The 27,685-nt window shown below is 40.2% G+C and overlaps 1 protein-coding gene across 1 annotated transcript in view; it reads right to left on the bottom strand.

Moving 5' to 3' along the window:
• The window catches only part of DHRS7 (dehydrogenase/reductase 7), a 31,535-nt gene extending 5,377 nt beyond the window's left edge, over positions 1-26,158 (bottom strand). The window contains exons 1-6 of the mRNA XM_036769560.1: positions 25,428-26,158; positions 18,405-18,557; positions 16,388-16,494; positions 14,753-14,992; positions 5,945-6,067; positions 4,864-5,079 (exon numbers count right to left, since the gene is read on the bottom strand). Of these exons, the coding sequence (XP_036625455.1) occupies positions 4,864-5,079; positions 5,945-6,067; positions 14,753-14,992; positions 16,388-16,494; positions 18,405-18,557; positions 25,428-25,560 (972 nt within the window). The 5' untranslated portion in view covers positions 25,561-26,158. The remainder of the gene's footprint in view (positions 1-4,863; positions 5,080-5,944; positions 6,068-14,752; positions 14,993-16,387; positions 16,495-18,404; positions 18,558-25,427) is intronic.
• Positions 26,159-27,685: the final 1,527 nt, after the last annotated feature.

Here is a 27,685-nt window from a genome sequence, read left to right on the forward strand (position 1 = left end):
GCCAGATTTGAAATGAGGAAGATGAATCTTCCTGACTCCAGGCCTGAGCCTCTATCGACTATACCACAATAATGGCTAATAGCTAGCATTTACATAGGGCCTTAAGTTTTACAAAGCACTTTGAAATGTCATCCCACATGACCTTCAACACAACCTTGGAAAGTAGGTGCTATTATTATTCTCTTTGTATAGATGAGGAAACTGAGGCCGGCAGCAGTTAAGTCACTTGCTCAGGGTGACACGGCTAGTAAATGTCTGGGGCTAGATTTGAACTCAGGTCTTCCTGACTCTGGGTCCAGCATTCTAGCCGCTGTACCGCTTTCCTGCCTCTGTGGAATTTTAGGCCATGGGACACTACTTATTATTCCTCTGAAATCTTTCCTCCTTAAATCTATGATGCTTATCAGACTGTGCCCCACTTGCCTTTCTTTACCACAAATGCTAATATGGAATGGTCACTTCCCCCCACGGTTTCCATTGAGTTTCACTCCAATAACCAGTTCCTCCTTGTTGGTGAGAATTAAATCGAGAATAGGAGCTCCCTTGGCAGGTTTCTCTGCTCTTTGAAGGATAAAATGGTCTTTAAAGCAAACTAATGCTCTGCTTGAGGCAGAAAGAGAAAGATTCAGCAGGTAGAACACTTTAATTCTCTATCACTACTACATTATTCCTTCATGCCAGACTTTCCCAAACCATTTCACTTAGTTCTTTCTGTCTAGGGGGTCTTTAGGATATTTCAATGACATCCCCGCTTGTTTTTGCCTCCTCTCCCCAATTCATCTTCAGTTACTCTTAGAACTGGACACCCTGTAGGCATCTATTATCTGCCCTCTTCCCCAAGCCTGCTGCTTTTCTGAGCTTCTCTACTAATGTTTAGGGTACCACAATCCCTCTGGTCACTGGGGCTCAAAAACTTGGCCTCATCAACAACTCCTTTTTCTTACCCCACGTAACAAATCATTTGACAGCTCTTATCTTTTCTCTGCTTCCAAGGGCCTGCTAATATCTTCCTTCAAGTTTCTCTCCCACTCTAGTCTACCCTGGAGTCCCTAGCGGTCAAAGTGATTTTCCTAAATGGTAGGTCTGATCGCATCACTGTGACCACTCATCAACTTCTAGTGGCTCTCTATTACTTCTGGGATCAACTATAAACTCCTCTGTTTACCATATAAAGCTCTTTACATCCCAGGCCCTTCCTATATTTCTATTCTACTTACATATTACTCCCCTCCACATACTCTATAGTCCATTCAAATGGATCAAATCGCTATTCCACACATATGAAGTTCTATCTCCCATCTCCAAGCCTTTGCTCTGGTTGTCTCTCCCTCACTGCTCCCCTCCCTGACCCCAATGATGTCTGGAGAGCTCTCTTCCCACATCTCTACTTCCTAGAATTCCTGGTTTCCTTCAAGACTAGGCTCTTTTGCATGAAACCTTGTTTGGTCCCTTCAGATGTTAGCCTTCCCTCTAAGGAGCACAAGGTCTGTTTGCTTTTCTTCTTTGTATCCCTAGACTTTAGCTCAGAGTTTGGCACCCAGCAGGTGGTTAATAAATGCCAGCTGGCTGATACGTTCATTAACTTAATTCCTCTATAATTTTTGTTGCTGTTTCTGTTCAGTTGTGTCCGACTCTTCACGACCTCATTTGGGGTTTTCTTGGCGAGGTACTGGAGTGGTTTGCCAATTCCTTCTCCAGCTCATTTTACAGAGGCAAACAGGGTTAAGTGACTTACCCAGTGTAAAGTGTCTGAGGCCATATTTGAACTCAGGAAGATGAGTCTTCTTGACTCCAGGCCCAGAGCTCTATCTACCGAGTGACCCAGTGTATCTTTTTACTACTACATCTAACTCTGCTACTTACTACCTGTGTGGTCTTGGACAAATAACACTAGGCTTCCCCCTCATCAGTAAAATGAAGGAATTAGACTCGATAACCAGCTCTAAGCCCATGATACTGTGATCAGTCAAGGTACAAAGCACTGTGTACCTAGCTTGCTGTCAAGTTTTTAGAAATGAAAACTAATCAATTAATTAATTAACTCTGAGCTCAATTTGTAAGATAAACAAAAGAAAACTCTTTTTCTATGAACTTTTTTCTTGTTTTCTCAACTCCCCTCATCTAAGGGTAGCCTATATTAAGGCCAATGAACTGTTTATGGTGAGATAAAGTGCAAGTTTCTTAATTTATGAAAACTAACTTATGAGCATCTAAGAAAAGTGTTTGAGGTAGACATCTGTTAAGTTACAAGAAATTCCTCTGACTTGTTTGGGTTAAGCTAGTGTTTCCCCAGAAAGTTAATTTTAATTATTCTCAAAGATTAGTTACTTTTAATTGTCTATTGAAGGTGAACACACAAAAGCTATATTTAAATGCGTTTCTATTGTAGGAGCACTGCGTGTGCGTGTGCGTGTGTGTGTGTGTGTGTGTGTGTGTGTGTGTGTGTGTACGCGCATGTGTGCTTCCTATTGAATTGTTACCCTTGGTCCAAACTTGCTGTACTAATGTTCTTCCTCACTGACAATGTATTATGGATAGGTTAAGTGATTTGTCTAATGTTAGGAAATAAGATACACACATAGAACCACTGTTAAAATCTAAAATAAAACATTACAGGTAGTGACAGGAGTTAAGGAATCTTGAATTCTGGTCTCTATTCTAACATTCTACACTGTTTACAAGTGAAATCCGAGGAAAGTCGGTCCACAAAAGACTGAGAATACCTGTAAAATTATCAAACTTACATGACTGATCAGTCAGTAACCAATTATTAAGTGCCTACTGTGTGCCAGGTACTATTAACATGGAAAAGACTTGTTTATAGCATCATATTTTTTTTCTTAACTTCACGTTATTTCCTATGTTACTATAATAATAGCTCATATTTGCAAACCTCTTAGTTTACAAAGTGCTTTATATACTGAGTAGTATTTCATCTTTTCCTCACAACAGTTCTGTGAGACGTAGGAATCAGTCCTATTTTAGAGATGAGGAAACTGAAGATCCAAGAGGTTATGTGACTTAAACTCCAACATTTTAGCACAGTGCCTGGCACACAGTAAACACTTAATAAATGCTTCCTGACTGACTGACTTGCCCATAATGACACAACTAGTTAACTGTCAGAGGCAGGCTTCAAACCCAGATGTCTCTTGACTCAGAGCCCAAGCTCTTTGAATATTAACTCTTAATCTCATTTCCACTGTGATATTCATCATTTCCTCAGGCAAGCTATAAAATCAGGCTGAAGAACAGATAGTTCCCGGTAATCCCTGTATAACATGCTTTGGTATGCCTGGCCTCCTTGTTTACAGATACAGTACATGACTAGGATCTAGAGGTGGAAAACCTCTTAAAAGTCTAAGCCAAGCCTATCATTTTAAAGATGTGGATGCTGAGGTGTAATGAGGGGATGATGTGCTTGGTGAGTACACACAGTTTCTAAGTGCCACAGTTAAGAATTTAACCCAGGTCTACTGATTCCAAATCTACTAGGGGTGGGAACAGGAGGGAAGGTAGCAGAGAAGAGCAGTAATTAAACTGACTAATAAATTGAGTAATTCCTCCTCCTTCCATTTTTAACATCATAAAATCAAACATTGAACTTTACAGACAGAAGAGATCTTAAGAGATCATCTCTCATTTTAGATGTGTTGAAACTAGAAAAGTCAATTTGGACTACATTAAATACATTAATATTGCACAGATAGGACTATAATACACAGAGAAAGGGGATTGGCAGAGGAATTAGCTCCACTTTGTAAAAGGCTGTAGTGTCCAGGACTGGTAAGAGTTTGTAATGAGTCAAACTAACAGGATGTAAAGATATTTTTCTACTTTCTGGCATGTTATCCGGGCATACCCCACATCAGGTAACCTGAACAATACTCCTTTACAGAAATATAATAACTAGACCCAATCATTCAGCCAACCATCCATTTATATAGCGTGATTGCTATGGAAGGAATGATCCTCATGACATCATATCGCCTAATAATCTTTTTGCTGTGCTACTCTGACAATGCTGCTGCTCCTGCTAGAACTCCTGCCCTGGGACTAGACTATCCTGATTGGTGAGAGGTCACTACATTGAGCCAGCCTAGACCCCTGGCTGTGCTTTACTCTGGCCCTCTTCCTGCTGTACACATACCCCTCACCACACCGCCCCCCCATCCCAACTGTCCCCTGCATTTTCACATCCTCTTCTGAGCACATAAAGCAAATCAATGCTGCCATTGCTTCTGGAAAGAGCATGTCAGTTGACTGACCTATAGCTTCATACCATCCCTCTGAGCTTCCAGTTAAAAAAGCAATTCCCTAACCATCGTTCCCCCATGTTTGTGGTCTCCCCCATTAGAATTTCCCTAGCACTTGGCAAAATGTTTGGCACTTAAATGTTTTTCACTTGTTCATTAAACGTATCAATTAATATTAGACAGGAACTATGTAACTATATAACCAATGTGTTGATTTTTTAAAAACATATGTATACATATATGCACAAATATATACACACACATATACATAATTTATGAGCATACACTATTTAATGTAACCTGTGATTTCATTACTGTTGGGAATTTCCAACAAGGAAATTTGTTCTATCAATGTAACTAGTCTTAGAGAATTGCCTGGGACACTGAGAGGTTAAGTTACTTGTACAGGTCACCAAGTAAGCATATGTCAGACTCAGGACTTGAACTCAGGAGACATACAGGCAAATAGACAACAGACAGACAGACAGATAGATAGATAAAGAGATAGAGAGATAGCTAGATAGATTTGAAAATAATAAAACATGAGAACCAACAAATTCTTTGTATTCTTCTGCAAAGCTATAGAAAAAAATTCATAAGACCATACCAGTCCATTCTTAAAATTTTCGATTCTTCTGCGTCCCAGCTTGTTTGTTAGCCAGCAGGCCCAGGTTGGGGCATACTGCCAGATGTAGCAAAATAACAAATATGGGTGTTCAGAAATCCAAGCTTCTTTTAGATCATTGGCCATGGAGACCAGCATCAACCGAACACAACGACTGGTTGCCATCTTATACTGCTGATTTCCTGGGTTCTCTAGTTTCTGGAAATATAGCAAAAAATTCCAGTGCTGTAAACTGTCATTCAAGATTGGTGTTATTAAGTTCTATATACTGAATGCAGGCTATTTATTTTCTCAATCATATATAATCAATTTGTCTGGCCTGGTATAGAAGACCGTAACAGGGCAAACTTGAAATAGGTAACAATTCAATAGGAAGTACACACACACACACACACACACACACACACACACACACACACACACACACACAAACACACACACACACACACAAAATGCTCCTACAATAGAAACACAGTTAAATATAGATTTTATGTGCTCACCTTCAACAGACCATTAAAAATAACTAACATTTGGGAATAATTAAAATTAACTTAACCCAAACGAGTCAAAGGAATTTCTTGTAACTTAACAGATGTCTACCTTAAACACTTTTCTTAGATGCCCATAAGTTAAGTTTTTATAAATTAAGAAACTTGCACTTCATCTCACCATAAATAAGTTCATTGCCCTTAGATGAACGGGGTTGAAAAAGCAAGAAAAAAGTTCATAGAAAAAGTTTTCTTCGTTTTATTTTACAAATTGAGCTCAGAGCTAATTAATTAATTGATTAGTTTTCATTTCTATTAATGTATGAGGATATATCAGATTATACCTCTTGATTGACTTAGAACTCAGGATGAGATCAAGGAGTGAGCCAAAAGCAGCTAAAGAGGCTACGTGTGGGAAGTGGCCTCTCTAATCCTGATTACATTTACAATGCTGGGTTGGAGTCACAAAATAATCAAAAGTATATTTAACCTATTAAAACAAAAAAAATCTACATATATTAAAATAACAATGATCCCCACATAATTCATATTTTTCCAAATGCAAAAATTCTTACCTTTGAGACTTCTTCAGTAAAGGCATTTTGCACAATGTTTGACTGTACAGGTCCAGGACAAATGTTCATAATTGTTATGTCTGGATACATTACAAGTTCACCTCGGAGGCTATTAAAAAACCCCTAACAGAACACCCCCAAAAGATGTTTTTGTTATTAAACATAGACATAAGAATTAGCTTTCTTTAATCATTTATAAACTATGACCTCACCACAATTCTTTTACCATAATCTGTTGTTTGGATAATGATATGTAATAAAGTTTCACCTTTTAAAATGACCCTAAGTTAATTTTCTTACCCCTTCCATCAATTTTGAGGAAGAAAATGCAAGATATTTTTCCTTGCCACATAATTTCTCCCCTGCTAGCAGCCCTTGTTAATTGGAACAATCCTGAACTTCTGTGGGAAAAGAAGTAGCTCCAACTTGGTCAGATTGTTAAGCTCTTATTTAAGAAGCGTTGACATTTAAATTATCTCCAGGGTTGTTGTTTACTGTTTCTCCTGTTCAGAGTAGGGAGTGGGGAGGGGGAAATAGAGAGTTCACTTTTATGATCATTGTCTATAAGGAACATGCCTATTTGCAGTTATCGAGAGGATGGCACCTTGTTCTGATGACACTCCTAACCCCAGTATGTATTGGGACAAGAATATATTTGAAGTGGTTTCTCCTTGTCCACCAATTGAAGGGGTTTGACAAGATGGTCTCTTTTAGCTCTAAGTCCTGGGATCCCAGGATCTGTGTGTCCTTCTTTAAGGCTAAGGGATATGGACAGGTGGTATATTTCTTTCTGTTCCTGCCACTATGTAGAAGGGAGGTAAAAAAAAATCTGGGGAGAATGAGGATAAAATCTAAAAATACTACCTGTCTTTGATATGTCAAGACTATTTCCTGGAATCTTAAACAACCTAGACACCCACAGTCCTATTACATTTAAATTAATATCATTGCCCTTGGAAATTCTGATTAATTGAAGAACAGCTAGGCTGCCACTCAGAAGGAAATTATGCAACAACTTCTAGGAGGGATGCTGTCAGTACAATACTGTCCCCTTAATCCTAACATTTTAACCTTCTGTATGAAGAAAATATCTAAAAATGGGGAAATCATTCAAAAAAAAAATCATGGGCAATACAATATCTAAAACAACTGCTAAATTATTATGTATCATAACTAGCACACTACAGAATGCTTATCTAACCTGCTGAACATTCATCTCCTGGGCATGACTTTGCACAGACACATCCTATATGCCTGTAATGTACTCACTATTCACTTCTGCTTCTTTAGAATCCCTTGTTTCCTTCAGTTCAACTGCTGCCTCCTAAATAAGATCTTCCTTGGTGTCCCGCATAGACTGTCAGTTCCTAGAGTGCAGGTGCTATTTCACTTTTGTGCCTAGACCAGTGCCTGGCACACAGCAGGCGCTTAATAGATAATTGTTGATTGATGTTAAACATTAAATGGTCTTTCTGCAGCATGCTCATGGATGTCATATACTGAATCATGCCTGAGGGCAAAAAGTACCACTCTCTAGAAAGACTCCTGCCCTCTTGGTTAACTACATGAGCGGCATGATTACTAGGTGAATGAGTAATCCCTTTTAATTTAACTAACCTTTATCTTCAGAGGGCTAGGTAGCCCAGTGGGTAGAGTGCTGGGAATGGAGTAAGAAAACTCATTTTCTTAAATTCAAACCTGGCCTCAGACACTTACTAGCTATGTGATCTTGGGTAACTCACTTAACCCTGTTTGCCTCAGTTTCCCCATCTATATAATGAACTAGAGAAGGAAAGGACAAACCACTCAAGTATCTCTGCCAAGAAAACCTCAAATGGGGTCACAAAGAGTCAAGTATGACTTAAAAACAACGGAACAACAAATCTACCATATTTCGCCACATAATCATCACAGATTTGTGCCAAAATTTTTTTGCATAAGTGGGGTGTGACCATTATATGATTTTTGAAAAAAAAAAACTGTGCCGGTGTTACTTAAAAATCCTTTATTACTAAACTATCTTTGGTGCAAGACTAGGATGCATGGAATACACGTGAATATGCATTAAAATTGGGAAGATGCACATCTCACCATATCATGTGACTTATTCACAGCAGCTTCACCTGCCTGCTCCCTTGCGCCTATTTGAAGTTTAAAAAAACTTCAATGGTTGAGTGACAATACCATTAGTACTGCAGGCTCTAAACAAACCATGCAAGTCAGCTTTCGTAAATATACTGACAATGCATATGAGCTGAGAATTCTAGGCTCTGGGCTTGCAATGTGTGTGAGATAAATGTATATCCATATGCCACTGGTGAATACATAGCTGCTTTGTTTACCTTTTAAGTGGAGCAATGAAGGGAATTATACCATGCAACAATTAGGCACTAAAAGGTTATAAACCAATTTTTGGACTGAAAAAACAGGGTGTGACAATTATTGATGGTGACAATTATGTGGCAAAATATGGTAGGTCTTCACCAGGTATAGTCAGCACAGAGCCACAGGTTCCTAAGGACTGGATTCAATATGCATCCTGCTAGGATGCTGGCAAGATGTAACACATGTTTAACAGTAATTCTGTTTTAAGTGCTGATATGGAGAGGGACATACACTTCCTCTTTTCTACAACAGCTGTCCCCCACCTCACCTCTATAACCTTAGGGTGCAATTACTCCCATGAGACTCTCTTGCCACCCTCTTCTCTTTACACTGACCCATCAACCCCATTCACTGTCACGCTGTCCTCTGCCCCTGCATGCTGTCTGCCCTGATGCAGCTATAGCTGGATAGTTACATCTCTAGATCTTACCCAGCTACATTCAATCAGGGGGTTCAAGCCTAGTGAGGAGTCGCTAAAATGTTGTGGGTCATGGCTGGCCAAAAGCACCATCTGTGGATGGGAACGCCCTCTCTACTTACCCTAGTAGTCACTTTTAATTTCATATAAACTCTTTGATGCTAACTAGGTGAAGATGACTGTCTTACCATGTCAGGCCCAGTGGACTGACAGTGCAGTGTTACCAAACAGGAATACCAGCTCTAAAACTAGACCTCTCTTTGTCTATTGCTCCATCAGGAAATAAGTCACAACTGCCCTCACAGCTGATGAATTAATTACTTTCTTTACCTGAATTGCTAAATTTGCCTAGAGACAATGCTTCTACTTCATCATCATACATCCAATCCTGAATATGACTGTTAGTCCCACTAAAATACTGCGACTGTTCTCTTGAGGGTCACCAGTGACTGTTCAATTACTTTTCTGTCCCAATTCTCCTGCACCGCTTTGAGCGTGTGTTTCTGTTACTTAACATCTCTTTAATAATCTTCTTCCTTAGTTTCTAAGACGTTACTATCGTCTGGCTCTTTCCCTACCTTTCTTACCTCTCCTTCACTTTTGCTCTCCATCATTATCCTTATCTGACCCCAGCCCAAGTGTGTGTGTCCCAGTGCTCAGTCTTCATCTCCTCTTTTTTTACATCCTTTCCATAGGAGATTATGTCTACTCCCAAGGCTTCTTCACTCATCATCCCTATCAAAATGACTACCAAGTCCTTGGTTACCTCCACTCAAACTCAACATGTCCAAAAATAAACTCATCATTTCCTCTAATTCTTATCTCACTTTACCTTTTTAATCTGCTAATGACACTATCATCCTCCCAATCACAAAACTTCAGGGTCACCTTTGACTCTTCCCTCTCCTAAAATCAAAACCCAGCTCATGTGTGTATTAGCAAAGCAATAATCACAATATAGACGATAATTATAAATGTAGTTCTGTATTGCAAAATATAAGAGACTCTTTATGTGGAAAGTAGAAGAAATAAACCATTTATTCAGATGCCAGAGAACCAGATCCCAAAACCAGCAAGTCCAATCCATCATAGCAGCAAAGAAATTAATACACATTATCACAGCAGAGAACAACTGCATCTCAAAACCATTCCCACCCCATGCTGGGGCCTTGCTACCAAGAAACACACTCACAGCATAGCTGGCACATGTCCGCTCTCTCCCTCAGCTCTAAAGGTTCTGAGCATTTCCTGCTCCACCCTATCCTGTTCCTCTCATTCAGCAAGCTCCTCCCACCACATGTGACTTAGGCTTCCTGTGACACAAGCAGGTCACATGGGCCTATTAACCGGTGGGAAAGATTTTCAAATTTACATTACCATTACAATGTGCCACCTCCTCCAAGGTCTTCCCTAACTCTCCTTCCCCTCTACCTAAAGAAATCTCGCTGTTCCTTCATACATGACACTTCATCTTCTGTCTCCATGTCTTTGTATAGGCTGTCCCCCATTCCTGTGATGCACTGATGCCTTACCGCTACCTCTTAGAATTCCTAATTTTTTTCAAAGCCCAGATCAAGTACTGTCTCCTGGATGAAGAATTTCCTGATCCTTCAAGTGACGAGTGCTTCCTCACGACCCCAAAATTGCTTTGTATTTATTTTCCACATATATTGAATCAGCTCTATGTGTGTGTGCTATCTTTCATGGTAGACTATAAGATCTTTGAGGGCAGAGACCTTTTGATTTGACACACAGAAGATAATTAATATATTCTTCTTGACTGATCTTCCTCATTCAATTTTGTTAGAGAATTTTGTCTGGATCACTTCTTAGGATCCAAGCTGATCCTAGAGCTGGAAGGGGCATTAGAGATCATCTGATCGAATGCCTAGAGAGAGCTAAGTATGGCAGACTTGAGTTCAGATCTAGCCTCAGACACTTCCTAGCTGTGTGACCCTGGGCATGTCATTTAACCACTGTCTGTTTCGGTTTCCTCATGTGTAAAGTGGGGATAATGATGGCACCTCCCAGGGTTGTGGTGAGGATAATATGGGATAATATTTGCAAAGCACTTAGCATAGTGCTGGGCACATAGAAGATACTCATTAAATGTTTTATTTCCTTCCTTCCTATGTGCTATATGTGCTGTCTGCCCTGATAAAATGTAAGCTCTTTGAGAGTAGGGAAATTTTTTTGGCACATAGTAGGTGATTACAATTCTTGTTGATTAATTGATTGATCTTCCTACTTCAATTTTGTAAGAGAATAATGTCTGGATATCTCCTTAGGATCAAAGCATGTAGAGTGGAATGGACACTGAAGATTATCTAATTGAATTCCTTCATTTTCCAGATAAGAAATTCAGGCCCAGAGAAGTGACATGATGCATCCATGGATGTGTCCTCATTGTCTGATTCCATGATAAAGGGCTCTCTTTGCCCCTTTCACATTCTATCTTGTAGCATACTTATTTGTATATTTATTATATCTCTGACATTTGACTATAGGCCCTTTGACGATAACAACTGTGTTTTTCATCTTTGTATCTCCAGTATCTAACCAGGACCATGCTTGTTTTAGGTATTCAATAAACTGCTGTTGAATTCAATGGAAATTTAACCCTATTACCACCTCAAAACTGCTTGCATGCCCTTCAAAGCAGTGACAGCATAGGTAAATTACTTGTTACTTCCTTTAAAAAAATTATAATTTAGAGAGGATTCTGGGAAGATGGTAGAGTAGGTCAGAAAATTCCAAGCTCTCTCACAAACAAGACAAAATAGCATCTCAGGGTGAATGTAGAGCACAAGAGTTGAGGCAGAACAGTGGTTCTCCTGGGACAACCAGGAGAAGATCCAAAGAAAAATTCCAGGACAGAGGTTCAGTCCCTGTAAAATGTAAACACCTCCAGGCTAATTCTGCTGAAACAGCAAGCAGTGAGCCCTGGGCCTAACTGGGTTCAGAGGAAGCCTCAGCCCCAGCCACAGTAATTTACAGTGTGGGGCCTCCAGCTCTGATTGGGGGAAGATTGAGAGAAACTCTAAGAAGGGATGCCAGGCCCAGCAGTGCTGCCCATATGTAGCCCTGAGCAAGAGAGAACGCACACACGCCTAGTGAGTACAGAAGCAGTGGGGTGGGGACACCACTGGCTGTAGGAATTTACAGGAAGGCAGAGTTCAGTTACGGGCCACAGAAGGGGACTGAAGGAGGAACTAAGGACAGAAACACCCTCCTCCCCATACCCCAGGACTAGAAGTGATTACAGTAATAAGCTGCTACAAATTTTTAAAAATGAGCAGGCAAAGGACAAAGAACCCAACTACAGAATGTAACTATGGGAACAGAGAAGACCAGGGTTCATCTTCAGAGGAGGATACTGAAGCAAAAAAAAACCTCTCCTACCCCAAAGAGTAACATCAAATGGTCACCTGCCCCAAAAGAATTCACAGAATAACTTAAAAAAGACTTTAAAAATCAAATGGGAGAGATCAAGGAAAAATTAAAAAGAAAATAAGAACAATCCAAGAAAAACAAGAAGACTACAAAAGAAGATCCAGAATCTTAAGGAAGAAAACTCCTTAAAAATTTGAACTGGGCAAGGGGAAGCCAGCTAAGTTATAACAGACCAAGAAATAATAAAACAAAATATAAAGAATGAAAAAATAGAAGAGAATGTGAAACACCTTATTAAAGAAACAACTGATCTGGAGAACAGATAGAGAGAAAACATAAGCATAATCAGACTAACTGAAAGCTACGATCAAAAAAAGAATCTTGATACAATAATACAAGAAATAATTAAAGAAAATTGCCCTGAAACATGAGAACAATAGGGGAAAGTAGAAATAAGAAAAATCCACCCATCAAGAGATACCACAAGGAAAACCTATAGGAATATCATAGTCAAATTCTGAAACTCCCAGTTCAAGGAGAAAATATTACAAGCAAGAAGAAAATAACAATTCAAATATGGTGGAGCCACAATTAGAATCACACAAGACCTAGCAGTGGTGACACTAAAGACACTAAAAGTCTTGGAACACTATATCTGGAAGAGCAAAAGAACTGGTGTTGTGGTCAAAAATATCATACTCAGCAAAGTTAAGCACAATCCTGAATGAAAAAAAAATGGATATTTAACGAATTGCCAGACTTTCAGGATTTTGTTGCAAAAAAAACCTGAACTCAACAGAAAATTTGATATACAAAATCCAAGAGAAATATACGGTACACATCAAAGACTAATTACAAGGGACTCAATAAGGACAGACTGTTTACTTTTTATATGAGGAAATGTAAAACGACACAGATTGTTATAAGTAATTGGGTAGTTCAAAAGAAAAATTGGGATAGACCTGAGTATGATGTGATTTTAAAAAGTACCAGTTTAAGAAAAGGTAAAGAGTAATTATCTTACACAAATGAGGTATAAGAGAAAGAACTGACACAGAAGAATTAGATAGGGGAGGAAGGCTGGTAGATCTGGAACCCCAGTAACATTGGGAATAGGTTACAGAGGAAACAATAGATAGATATCTAGAAGAGTATAAAAATCTTCTAAATTCAGAAAGAAATAAAAGGCTTAGGGAACAGGGAGGGTGGAGAATATAAAGGAGGTATTTTTAGAGGGCACCCTACTCACATCAGATCTGGTTTAAAGAAAAAACAATATATACATTTAGAAAGGAATAAAAGTCTCCTAAATGTATAAAGAAATAAAAATATGAGGGAATAGGATAAGGAGAGGGCATAAAGAAGAGTGTTTAGATAAACGAGCATGAGAGGATAAGGGAGGGATCTTTGGAGGGAGGTAAGTTAAGTAATAGGAGGGCAAGGGAGTGGGCAGAAGTAAAGTAGAGAAGTCGAGAAGGATAGGAAATAAGAGATACACAGAAACATAAAACAAAGATCAGAAGTAGGGTTTATTAGGAAAAAAAGCAGGGGAAGTAATCATGATTTCAGCCAAAGTTAAAGGGAAACCATACTATTATGTCATTTGTATTAATCAATATTGTTTTAGACCATTTAAAATAACTAGACAATATAAGGCTGGAATATTGCTGTGGTGTAGAAAATGATGAGTGGGTGGATTTAGAAAAAATATGGAAAGACTTGGACTTATGAAGGAAGATGTTACCTACCCTCAGAGAAACAGGACAAACAAGTATAGTACGGTCTTATATAGATGCATATGAATATATATGTCTATATATGAGTATGATCATAAATATTTAAGTATATATATATGCATGTATGTGTATATGTGTGTATATATGTTTGTGTGTGTATATGTATGCATGTGTATATATATATATATATATATATATATACGTGTATATAGAGATTTATAATTTTAATTGTAGCCTTCTTGAGGGAAGGGGCAAGGAAAGGGGAAAAAAGAACGAAGTAAAAAGCACACAGAAGAGAACAAAAGAAAATTTACAAGGAAGCAAAGAAAAGATGGACAGCTTTCAACACAATACATAGTATTTATTAAGCATTCTTGAGATGGAAATTTATTGCTGTATATTTTGAATTCCCTTACATTCTGTTGTGCACATGACATGCTTTTTTTTCTTTTTTATTGTGTATTTAAATTTCAGTAATAAAAAAGAAACAGAAATTTATTGCTGTATATCTTGAATTCTCTCTTATGCTCTGCTGTGCACATGGCAATACTTTTTTCTTTTCTTATTTTGTATTTACGTTTTAACATTTAAGTTTACTATACTTTCTTTTTCTTTTCTTATTATGTATTTACATTTAAAATAATAAAAGTTATAATTTTATGTACATACATAAATATATATGTAAAATTATGAAATGTCATATCTGCAATTAAACTTTTTATAATAATATTAACTACAGATATAGAACTATCTTTTCCAAACCACCAATTTGGACATGTTTCATTGAGTCACTGGCCAGCAGAAGAAAGGTGGGGCACAGCTCTGGGGGAGTTCTGAATACAGAATATTACTTAAGTTCAATAAAAACCAACTTACGTGAAGTGCATGTTTGCTAGCGGCGTATCCTGAGCCAAGAGGGGCTGCTGCAAGGCCCATTAAACTGGACACCGTAACTATTTTCCCTTGCTTCCTTTCAATCATGTGAGGCAAAACACATTTCGTTAAGGAGAGAGTGCCCATAAAGTTAATTTCCATTATCTCTTTATAAACATCCAGGTTTGTTTCCTCAAACAAAGAACGTTGAGACCTTCCACCATTGTTTACCAGAATGTCAATCTTGGGTAAAAAAAAATAAAAATTAAAAAAGGCAAGGTGACTATATTATTAATTGGAATGACTTTTCATTGGAAGATTACTATGCTGAAATATTAGGTAAGGCATCATAGTTCTAGCCAGAACATCAACAACAAAAGTAACCAATCAACAACTCAGAAACAGAAACGGAGAGGAAAAATCATTATTTCAGTCTCCAATCTATTATAAATCACTTATAAGTAACTAGATGGCAAACTAGATAGAGGCCTAGACCTGGAATGAGGAAGACCTGAGTTCAAATCCAGTCTCTGACCCTTCCTAGCTCTGCAACCCTGGACACAATGTCTCTCAGCATCAGTTTCTATAAAAGTAAGATGCTAATAGTAGCACCTACCATTTATAAAGTTCATTGCAAACTTATAAATGCTGACTATTATTATTATCATGAAACTCTTCTGAATTAAAGGCCCACTGCTCTAAAACTGACAAAGGGTAATCAATAAATGAACTAATTTTCATTTTTCATGAAAATAATTTCTCTATACTATATGTATTATAACACACCTTCTATAAAGAAAGCATATCAGGGTAAGAATAAGCCAGCTCTTACTTCTATACCTTAGACCCAATTCTATCGACAATCTAAAAAAAAATTTTGCTGGCTTATAAACTACTCCTAGGATGGTGTCCAATCTATCTCTCCGCCCCTTATCATGCATTCTTGCCCAGGGTTCCTTCTTTACAACATTGCTCCTAGGTCTGACTATGCAGTAGTCACAGTTCCTATAGTATAAAGTTAACAACATTTTTATTCATGTTTCAGAAATAAAGGATTTTGAAATATGCTGAAGCAGACACCTAACGTACTGACTCTCCCTTGTAGGTTGCTGTTATATATATATACATATATATATGTGTGTGTATATATATACATGTATATATACATATACATGTGTATATATGTATATATACATATACATGTGTATATATGTATATATACATATACATGTGTATATGTATGTATATATACATATACATGTATATATGTATATATACATACATATATGTACATGTACATATACACTCATATACATTTTAAAACAATTTTAAACATATTTTTAAAGTTTTGAGTTCCAAATTCTATCTCTTCTGCCCTCCCTTCCCTCCACCCTCCCTGAGACAGTAAGCAATCTGATATAGGTTATACATGTGCAGTCATGCAAAACATTTCTATATTAGTCATTTTGTACAAGAAGACTCAAATTTTTAAAAATAATGAAAGAGAGAAAGAATGAATGAAAGTGAAAAAAGCATGCTTCAGTCTGTATTCAGACAACATCAGTTCTTTCTCTGAAAGCAGGTAGCATTTGCAGTTACTTTTTAAAAAATTGTCAATCAACTCAAAACATAACTTACTTGACCGAACTTTTGGAGGACTCTTTTTGCTGCTGCTTCATGAGAACTTCTGTCAGTCAAATCAAGGGGTAAAACAAGGATATCTTTTTCTTTCAAGTTGCTAATTTCTAAATAAAGAGGTTGAAACACCGACATGACTGCCAGGTCACTGCTCCGACACATTCCCATCAGCATTATTCCACCACTAAGAAAATGCACTTTGCTATTACAGTTTTCCATGGATCTCTAAAAGAGGAGTCAGATATGTACAACTTGGGATAGTAGAGGACAGAAGATATCATCTAGATATCTTGGTTGGATTATCAAAAAGTGAGCTATCCCATTTCTATGGGCAGAAGTCCCAGCAGCAGGAGCAGAAGGGATCATAATGAAGTCCAGACTCTATTATAAAGTCTAAAGGAGGACCAAATTGGATTTAGGACAACCCCTTGGGAGGCACAAAAGGACTATATGTATTTCCTATATGGCCCCAACATTAGCAAGATGCCACAATCAATTGTTCAGAGAATGTAATTTATAGAAGTGTCTGTTAGGAATTATGGCCAAATAAAATGTAGCAATGATTTTTTACAAAGAAGGAGTTAATAGCCAAATGACCCAGATAGGCTCAAATAATATAATACATTGCAAAAAGTGAGGGGGCATAATTCGAAGTGTGTGTGTATTTTAGCTTGCTATCTCTTAAGGTTAGGGTCATTCCCTACAATGCACATTTTAGCCAGAAGAGAACAATGGGTATTTGCCAAAGGAAACAAAAGAGACAGCCTGAGGGTTCTGAAAGAGACTCAGAGGCATAATAGGGATCTAAATATAAGATTTAAGTGTTTGGTGATCTTAACTTCTTATAGACTCAACATTTCTGATTTGGCCTCTTTAAGGCCTGATTGTTGTTTGTCCTTCTTCTTTGAAGAGGACCGTGACATCAGGAGGGTGATGTTATGACTTGCAAATGATTTGCAAAGAATTTAAGTAAGGGAGGGAAGTGCAAAGTCACCAGCCTCACTCTCTCCTCTGGAGCCATCTGGGTCTAGTGGCCAGATACAGATCAGAACAACTGGAGATGGCCCAGGATGCAGTGGGAGACCTTGGCCTTTTTCACCTGGTCTCCCTAAAGAGCTCAGAGAGGGCTAAATGATCTTGGTGTCTTAGTGATGGGGGACCTGATGAAATTGCAAAGAAAGCCCCCCAAAAATGCAAGTTTTCACAGTGGTCAGGAAGGGTGCTGAATAAAACAAGATAAGAATTGGCTATAAAAGGATACTTTGACTCCTTCTCAGCATTAACTTGGCATCAATCAAATGCATTGAAGAAGGGATTTCAGAAGGAGGACTGATTGAATACAATAGGGTTCTTTCTGTCTTATCACCAAAACAAGACTATTTTTGCAGATGGAATAGAAACTTTTCTAACAAAAAACCCAAAATTCTCAGAGTTTGGGGCTTGAATTTCTAATAATAAATATTAGCTAGGATACTTGAGATTGCTTCTAAATGACACTCCAAGAACAAAAATATTGAGCCTGATCACCATATTTATGACACCACCTTAAGGGTTATTAGGCTATTACTGCCTACCCCCTGCACTACCTCTCTATTTTGTAGAGCAGTAATTCTAGAAGGGACAAGTGCCTAAGAAAGAACCAAACGGAATGGTATGAAAATTCTGAGGAAAAAGGAATGAGTTATGGCTAGGAGTGGGGGAAGGGGAGGATCAAGAAAGACTTCATGCAAGTGTACAAAATATAACCCAGGTACTGGTAATGACATCAGGAGGATGACGTCATAGAATGGCTGGAACACAGAGCACAGTGGTGGGGGAGGGGTGGGGGGAGGTGGCAGAAAGATAGACATCTGGGTCCAAGTACTCAAATCACAGACAAGGCAACCACCCCTCCACCAAAAAAAAAAAATTCTACCAAATTCTCACAACTGTATTCAAGTTTAGACTTGGATTAAAGTTAAAGAAGTTAAAGAAGATTTTACATACATAAATGAAGTACATTTGCAATTTTACTTACCAAGACATTTATTTTTCACCCTTTCTAGTTCATTTACTTTTCTTGATGACAGCACAAGGGATGTTCCCAATTTAGACAACTGGTAGACAAGCTCCTCGCCAATTCCACTTGAGGCTCCTGTCACCCAAACCACCATATCAGATAACTCCCATTCTGTTCAAAAGAAAATAGGAAAAAAGAGCATATTGATTATAATAACATGTAAATGAATAACAAAAACCTTATTCCTTCCTCCCAAAAATAACTTTAACACAAAACACAAGGATAACACCTGGAAGAAAAACATGAAAAATAAAGTCTTTAGGAAAATCTCAGAATATTACTGACAACCTCTGAGAGGGTAGTTTCAGTGGAGTGATGAGGTTGGAAGTCAAAATAGAAGAGCAGAGGAGAGAAGTGGAGGCAATGACTGTGAACAGCTTTTTCTAGTTTAGCTGTAGAAATAAGACAGCTATAGGATGGTAATGAAAGAGTATAGTAAAGTCAAATGATAGCTTTTTTTAAAATAAGGGAGACCAAGGCACATTTACATGCAAAGGGGAATGTGGCAGCTAAGTGGCGCAGTGAGTAGAGCACCGGACCTGGAGTCAAAAGGACCTGAGTTCAAATTTGGCCTCAGACATTTGACACACTAGCTGTGTGACCTTGGGCAAGTCACTTAACCTCAATTGCCCTGCCTTCTTCCCTCCAAAAAAAAAATTAAATTATATGCAAAGCAGAAGAAGCCACTAAAGAGAGATTGAAGATACACAAAAGAGAAGGGATAACAGTAAGAACTAGCTTCCAGAAGAGATGGGGGGTGGGTGTTGGGATCACAGGGCACAAGTAGCAAGGAGAAAAATCACACCTCTGTCCGTTGTTGTGTTTGTCCTTAGTTTTCAAAGAGGACCATGACATCAGGGAAATGATGACATGACTTGCAGCTGACTTTGATTTGAAGGAGGGAGGGCTGTGCAAGGTCACTTTCTCCTCCAGAGCCACCTGGGTCCAGTGGCCAGATATTCCTCAGGATGACTGGAGATGGCCTTGCATGCAATGGGAGACCCTGGCCCTTTCAGGCTTAGGCTTTTTCATGTAGAGTGAGGTAATGCCCATTCAGTAAATAGTCCTCTTTAAGAAATGAGTCAAGGGATGGCCCCTTTAATTAGAAAAAAAGAAAAAAAAATCAAGGTGGGAGGGGAAGACCCTCAGGGTTGCTGTTCCAAAGAGAAACAATTACCATTGACATTCATTCTAAGCCTGGAAGGCCCAAAATACGGCCTTTGAGTGAAGTTTGGGCAGGGACCTATAGTGATACAACCAGTGAACTTCAGAGGGGAAGGGAGGGGAGGAGAAGGGAGGGCAGCGAGGGAAGGGAGGGAAGGGAAGGGAAGGAGGAAGGAAGGAAGGAAGGAAGGAAGGAAGGAAGGAAGGAAGGAAGGAAGGAAGGAAGGAAGGAAGGAAGGAAGGAAGGAAGGAAAAGAAAAAGAGAGAAAGAAAGAAACCTAGACAGTAAAACCCAAGTTAAGTGGGCAGCACCTCTGTCTGAGACTAAAGCAAAGGAGGAGAGAATTGGAGCATTAGGTTGAGGATTTTAAGATTTAGGATGAGGATGAAAAGGATGATTTCTATTTTTCTCATAAAGTAGAAAACAGGATCCTTTGCTGAGAAGGACTGAGGAGGAGGTGGCATAAGAAGAAACTTAAAGAGAAACAAGATGTTCTTTTTAATTTAATTTTTTTTTAAGTTTGGAGCAACTGATGTGGGAAGTCAATTAGGGAAAATAAAAAGACTGCTACGGAAGATACTTCAGGGAGACAATGGCAGAGTAAGCAGTAAATCACTGTAGCTCTCCCACATTCACTGTCAAACAACCATAAAATAGTGCCCAGAACAAATGCCGGAATGGCAGAGACAGCAGAAAGACAGGATGGAGCAGTCTTTTAGCCCAGGAGACTGGGAGGATTGACAAGAAAGATCTATCACACTCAGGTAAAAGGGGAGTGCATTCCAGGACAGGAAGAGTCCCAGCAAGCCAGCAGCAAGCCCCACCAAGCCCCACCAGCAAGCAAACCAGTGGGAGATCCTGAGCCCCAGTGTGGTGGGACAGGCAACGCCAACACCAACATCCCGGCATGACTCAGCATAGTCAGAGGAACTGGCAAACTCCAGCTCCGAGAACCACCACATGCTTCAGCGCAGCCCCAGGCTGGGCCGGCAAGTGACCTATGGTGGCTGGACCTCCAAGTGTTTCAGCTTTGCTCTGGGCTGCCATCCTAAGGCATTTGGACTTCCACTTGCTTTTGTTTGGCTTAGGACAACTAGGCATCCTCCAGCAGCCCAACCTCCATATAAGTCAGTGTAGCCCCGGGGAAACACAGAAAAACCCCACCAGGCCTTAGCACATGCCAGACATCACCACTAAGACCCCAGCTCAGCACCAGGTAAACTACCAGATCCCTGTAACCTCCAGCAGAACCAGCCACAGCACAGCACCAGGTAAACGGCTAAGCACAAGAAGCCCGAGACAGTGACCCTTCCCCTGGGAGCAGAGCTCAAATTTAAAAGAAAGGAAAACGGTCTAAAAGGGGCAGGGCAGGGGGAAGGGGATAAGCAGAAAACAACAAAAAAAGAAGCTGAACAGAGAAAGTTATTATGGGGACCGGCAAGACCAAGACACAAACTCAGAAGAGGACAGCAATGTCAGAACACCCAAGGGCAAAACCCCAAAGAAAAACGGGAAGTTGTCTCATGCCCAAGAAAGAGCTCATGAAAGAGCTCCAAAAGCAGTTTAATAATCATATAAGAGAAGTAGAAGAAAAATGGGAAAAAAAAACAAGAGTGATGCAAGAGAATTGTGAAAAAAGACTCAACAGCTTGGAAAACAGCTTAAAAAGTAGAATTGGACAGATGGAAAAGGAGATACAAACATTCACTGAAGAAAACAACTCCTTAAAGAGTACAATTGGCCAAATGGAAAATAAAGTACAAAAGCTAATCAAAGAAAACAACACTTTAAAAGTTAGAACTGGGCAAGTGGAAGCTAATGACTCTATAAGATCATGAATCAATCAAACAAATTCAAAAAAATGAAAACATGGAGGAAAACATAAAATACCTCACGGGAAAAACAACTGACCTGGAAAACAGATCCAGAAGAGACAATCAGAATCATTAGACTACCTGAAAGCATAATCAAAAGGAGGACCTGAATAGCATCTTTCAAGAAATTATCAAGGAAAAATTGCCCTGATGTCCCAGAACCAGAGGACAGAATAGGCACTGAACAAATCCACCAATCACCTATGGAAAGAGATCCCAAAATAAAAATCCCAAGAACATTGTAGCCAAATTTCAGAACTATCAGGTCAAGGAAAAAAATACAGGAAGTGACCAGAAAGAAACGATTCAAATATTGCTGAGTCACAATCAGGATCACACAAGACGTGGCAGTTGCAACATTAAAGAATCTGAGCTCAGAGAACATAATGTTCCAGAGGGCAAAGGAGTTAGGACTACAACTAAGGAATCACTCACCTGGCAAAATTTAGCATAATATTTCAAGTGAAAAAATGATCATTCAACAAAATAGGAGCATTTCAAACCTTCATAAGGAGAAGACCAGAACTAAATGAAAAATTTGGCGTTCAACATCAAGACCCAAGAGAAGCATAAACAGGTAAAAAGGAAAAGAAAACAGAAGGGATTCAGTAGAGCTAAATGGTTTACATCCCTGTACCTCTTAAAAATTGTATCACTATCAGTACAGACAGAAGGAATACACAGAGGGGGTGCGGGTATAAGGTATATTTGAGGGAATGACACAAAAAGTGATAAGAAAGAGGAGTAAAATGGGTACAGAAGGGAGAGGTAGAATGGGGTAAATTATCTTACATGAAGAGGTGAGAAAGATCTATTACAGTGGAAGGGAAGGTGGGGGAGGGGTGATGGGCATTACTTGAACATTACTCTCAGCAGTATTGGCTCAAAGATGGACTAATACACACAATCAGATGAATATAGAAATCTATCTTACCTACCAGGGAAGTAGAAGGGGAGGAGATTAAATAAAGGGGGGGAGGGTAGAGTGGGGACTGATAGAAGGGAGGGCAGATCAGGGGAGTGGTAGACAAAAGCAAAACATTAGTGATATGGGAAAGGGTAAAAAGAGATAGAAGACAAACAGGAGGAAGAATAGGATGGAGGGAAATACACAGGTAGTCATCATAAATATGAATGTGAATGGGATGAACTCTCCCATAAAACAGAAGCAGATAGCAAAGTGGATCAAAAACCAGTATCCCACACTATGTTGCTTACAAGAAACACACTTGAAGCAGAGAGACACAGAGCATAAAGGAAAACCTGGAAAGACTTTGTAGGAACTGATGCAAAGTGAAATTAGGGGAAACAGGAAAACACTGTACACAGTATCAGCAACATCGTGTGATGATCAACTATGAATGATTCAGCCTTTCTCAGCAACACAATGATCTAAAACAAGTACAAAGGACTCACAAAGGAAAATGCTATCTATATCCAGATAAAGAACTGATGGACTCTGAATGCAAATTGAAGCCTATTTTTTTACTTTATTCTTTCTCCTGTGTGGTTTTTTTTTTTTGCTTTTGATCCATTTCTTCTTCCACAACCATGATGAATGTTTTACATGATAGCATATGTATAAACTATATCAAACTGCCTGCCATTTTCAGAAGAAGGGAGGGGAGAAAGGGAGGGAGAAAAATTTGGAACTCAAAATGTCAAAATGAATACTAAAAACTTTCTTGATTTGTAATTGTGGGGAAAAAATAAAGTACTATTTAAAGTAGAAAAAAAGACTGTTATGCAGCAGTTAGGGCCCAGCTAAGATTAGATAACAAATTTGTAGCCCAGTAGGCATCATCGTGTGGCTCACTCCTACAGCATTCAGCTGCACACATGTATCAGTGGAGAAGGGGGTGGTGGCAGTAACCCAGGGTTGGGTTATAGTAAAGTATGAGCCATGGATAGAACAAGGAGGCAAGCGACATAAGAGGAGTGGACAACATATAGCTGAACTGGTTAACTACAGAGTACTGTTTGCTTCAACCCAAAGTGGTGGGAGATGATACACAATCTGATGAGTCCCTGCACCTGGAGCAAATCATTAGGCCAGAAGAGGCCTAAGCACTAGCCAAGGTCCTAACAGCAAGAGGAATGGGGTCCTAGACATCTGGTCCTGGTCAGATTCCTGAAGGTGAAAATTCTGGTGTCAGTGGGGGAGGCACTGAAGAGAGGACATTTTCTTGAGTGGGGTCTGGTCCAGGAAAGGGAGCTCTGTGGTAATGAAGAGGTGAAGGGCTTGTGGCCATGAGTCACAGCAGGGTAGCATCATATTCCAGGGCTGTGGAGGTGGGAATAGGAGGCCTCCAAATCCATGCCTTGGGCAGACATGGTGCCAGAGAATCCCCTCACAGTGTCAATAGAAAACAGTCCCAGATCCCTCATGGTAACTCTTGAGGCAACTGTTGCATTCCTGCCCCTCCCGTGGCCATTAACTATTTCCCACCTCCTGATGCCACATCTCACAAGGACTTGCACCTGACAGTGCAAAGAAAGCAAGAGGTTGATCCGCAATACTCCAAATGTGGTCTGAACAAGGCAAAGTACCAGGGGGGCTGTATCACTTCCCTCAGTCTGAGGACAATGCCTCTATTGCTGTTTGCTCTGCCCTAAGTAGTTCAGAAAGGTCTTGTGAGAATTAAATGCAATGCATGATGCAAAGCATTTTTGTACCATTCGAGCACTATATAAATACAAAGGAGAAGTAAAATGTTGTCAGTTCAATCAGACAAAAATAAGGACTTAATCTCTCCCAATAGCCCGATCCTTTTACTCCTTCCAACACCTAAGACAGAGTGAAGCACGCAGAACAAGGGAAAATCCAAATCATACTGATACATGGTCACATCAAAGCATCAAGATCATATTACCTAATGCTCCAGAGGTTGTGAAAGACGTGAAAAGCAAGGGAAAGGGAACATTACCAGTGTAGTAACTGAAGGAGCTTAGAAAGGCTTTCAAAAAACGCTCGACCATCTGCTGTGCCATGAAATTCTACCTGCCTACTAAAATTCAAAGACCCTTGTGGAAGATCATCCCAGTTTTCTCCACTTACTTGTAGTATGTGGGAAAGAGCATGGACTCAGAAGTCAGAGATCTTTGGTTCAAATCTCACCTATTACGTGTGAGATTTGAGGCAACTAAACCTATGATCCTCACCACGTACGTAAGTAGAGTGCTTTGCAGAACCGTAATGGGTGGTATAAATACTCCAGAAACTAGCAAAAAGAATAAATAACGTTTGCGTCCACTTTAGAAAGAGTATTCTTGAATCACTCCAAGTATGAAACAACACCGTGCAAATTCTATCGTGCTAGGGCAGGACTTACTAAGCATGAACGACTAGCCCTCATCTTTCACAACTGCGCAGCTCCTTGAATTTGCTGAATGAACATTCTGCTCCATTTACGCCTTACTCCTAAATTCTGCCAGTACTAGTCCCTTAGGTAAACAAGAAGGGGCGGGGGGGGGGGGGCCCCCGCAGGAATGGCTTGGGAAGGGGCCATCCTAGATTTACTAGGTGTAAGTATGAACTCCACCCTCCATCCAAACAATGGGGATTCTTGGGGACGAGCGTCCCCAATCTGGAAACTCTTCCCCTTCCATATTTTGCAGGAGGTGTGTCCCAAGACAAGAGGCAGCGAGGCCTACCCAAGAACGTTCCTCCCTAGCCATTAATAGAGCTACTCAGCAAGATTTCTCAATTTCTCCTTCCCTTCGGAAACGGGGCTGGGCTGTGCACCGCCCTGCTTCTGGCCTTGTGAGGGAGCGCCGGCGACTCCGCTCCGCGCTCTCCTCCAGCCCTGAGGACGGATGCTTTTATCCCACACCAGAGGCAGTGCCGAGATCACACCCCAACCCCTTGGGAAGCCAGCAGCCGCAGCTGCCACCGCCACCAGTCTCACCCGACAGTCCCTAGAGCCCGGACGAGGTCCTCACCTGGTCGGCGTCCCTGCCATTCTGCCCACAGCAGAGTCAGGTCGCCGTCGGCTCGCACGAAACGGACCAACTGCACCCCTAGGTAGACGAGCACACAGGCCAGCAGCAGGGACAAGAAGAGGTCCCAGCTCATGCTCGCTGCGCCCTGCTGTACTCCCCAAGAAAAGGTAACCGCAGGAAGCCCTCTTCTCCTGGACAGCGACCTTCCTCTTTTCGGGGCTCTTGCCTTACCACTGAGGCTCAGCGCAGGCGTTCGCTCAAAAAGCTAGGTGGCCCTGCGACCATTCCTCGCCAGGCCAGGAATCTAAATATAAAGACTTTCTCAAGCCCCGCCTCCTGACCCTTGCTTGCAAACTGGTCCGCCCTGTACTCACTTCTGCCAGCCGAGAGAAAGAATTTTCGATAACAGAGGGAACTGTACACGAGGAATGGAGAGGGACTTTATAAGTCACTTAGTTCTACGCCCTCGTTTTACAGGCGAAGCTACTGAATCCTAGAAGGATGATGTGATCTGTCCAAAGTCAGACAGAAAACAACAACAGTGATGACGATGATGATGATTTGAAAATACTTTCTCTAACTCCAAATCAGTACTCTCTCCATCCACCATGCGGTCTCTTTCTGCACCCTACGTGCCAAACTCCTGCGACAGCTCACGATGTTAGAAAGCACGCACCCAAGATCAAGGAAATTTGTTCTGTATAATTAATGCCGAAGAAAGGAGATCGGGCAAAAGCGGGGCGGGGCGCCGGGGAGAAGGGGCGGGGCGGGGAAGGCGGTGCCGTGTGGGGAAAGGGAAAGAGGGTACGGTTTCCGGGCAGCTAGATGGCACAGTGGATAGAGCACTGGTCTTGGAATCAGGAGGAATCATCTTCGTTGAGTTCAAATCCAGCATTAGATTCTTACTAGCCGTGTGACCCTGGGTAACCTGCTTGCCTCAGTTTCATCTATAAAATGGTCTAGAGACGGCGAACTATCGTGGTCAAGAAAACCCCAAATGGAGTCACCAAGAATCGGGTATAACTGAATAGCAACATGAATAACATGCCTTGTTCCTGGATCATTTCAACATGTTTTAACAAGCTCATTCTGTTCTTTCTTGTAGCCAGTTATCAGTTTTTTATCAGTTCCTCTTTCAGAGTGCCGGGTGCTGACTTAAACTGGTTGGTTGGTTGTTTTCCTTCCTTCTGTTAGAGCCAAGTTACATTGTGTCTGACTGTGACTGATTGGAATGCTCTAGCACAGGTCAGGCACAAATAGTCAACCTGAACATTTGGTGTGGATTCATTAAATTTGTGCATCTCCTATTTCTTTTGAGCTACTTCAATTCTGCTTTTCTCCTAGAGCACAGTACCTTATCTAATGAGGGCACTCTGTGCTGGATGCTCTTTTGCCAGTGTCTCCCATGTCACACTGTCACACCATCAATTCCAAAGTTCTTAAGAGAGACCTTGAGAGTGTCCTTATATCGCTTTTTTCTCGACCACCATGTGAGCACTTGCCCTGCATGAGTTCTCTATAAAATAATCTTTTTGACAAACGACACAGAACAGGGATCTTGAGATAGGCTTTTGGGGGCTGGCTACCCCAGGAATTCTTGATTTTCTTATGTGGCGCCGACTGGAAGCAGATATTTTCTGCAACTTTACCCTTCTTGGAGAACATGACCATTAAGAGAAGGATCAGCCTGAGCACGCTCTGGCTTATTAGAAGACAAATCCTGAGGAGGTATTTGGAGAATTGAAGATGAAATATTTATTCAAAAATCTACACTAAATGCCTCATGTGTAAATATTTTAAGCATCAATCCTCCCCAAAGATAGAGTAGGAATTATTGGCAATGTTTCATGTTTCAAGTCTTGGTCACTTTGTGCTTAAGAATCTTTTGTGGTTTAAAAAATTTCTTTGTGTGGAGAAAATTAATAGCTACCCTATACCTAATCTCCCTATACTTTCAGTCTGTTTCAAGTTTCTTCTGGTTTGACACTGAGACACCAGACTTTTAGCTTTAAGTGATTTTGCCCAAGTCTAGGGGGAAGGAGGACTGCATGCATTAAAAGAAATTAGATATGTTCTTGTGACTAGCATTTTGAAAAGTCTAGGACTAAGTCCTCTGTGAGGAGAGAGGCCTCCAGCCTTTATCCACTTACTGCGACTGTTTTTGCTTTGTCCCAGTTGTGTATATTGGATATGGTATGATCTTATGAGCTTTGAGCAGCTGGAGTCCATGCTGGAATTTGCCAGAAGCCAGAACATGA

This window comes from Trichosurus vulpecula, chromosome 8 (assembly GCF_011100635.1).
Source record: "Trichosurus vulpecula isolate mTriVul1 chromosome 8, mTriVul1.pri, whole genome shotgun sequence".
Lineage (NCBI taxonomy): Eukaryota > Metazoa > Chordata > Mammalia > Diprotodontia > Phalangeridae > Trichosurus > Trichosurus vulpecula.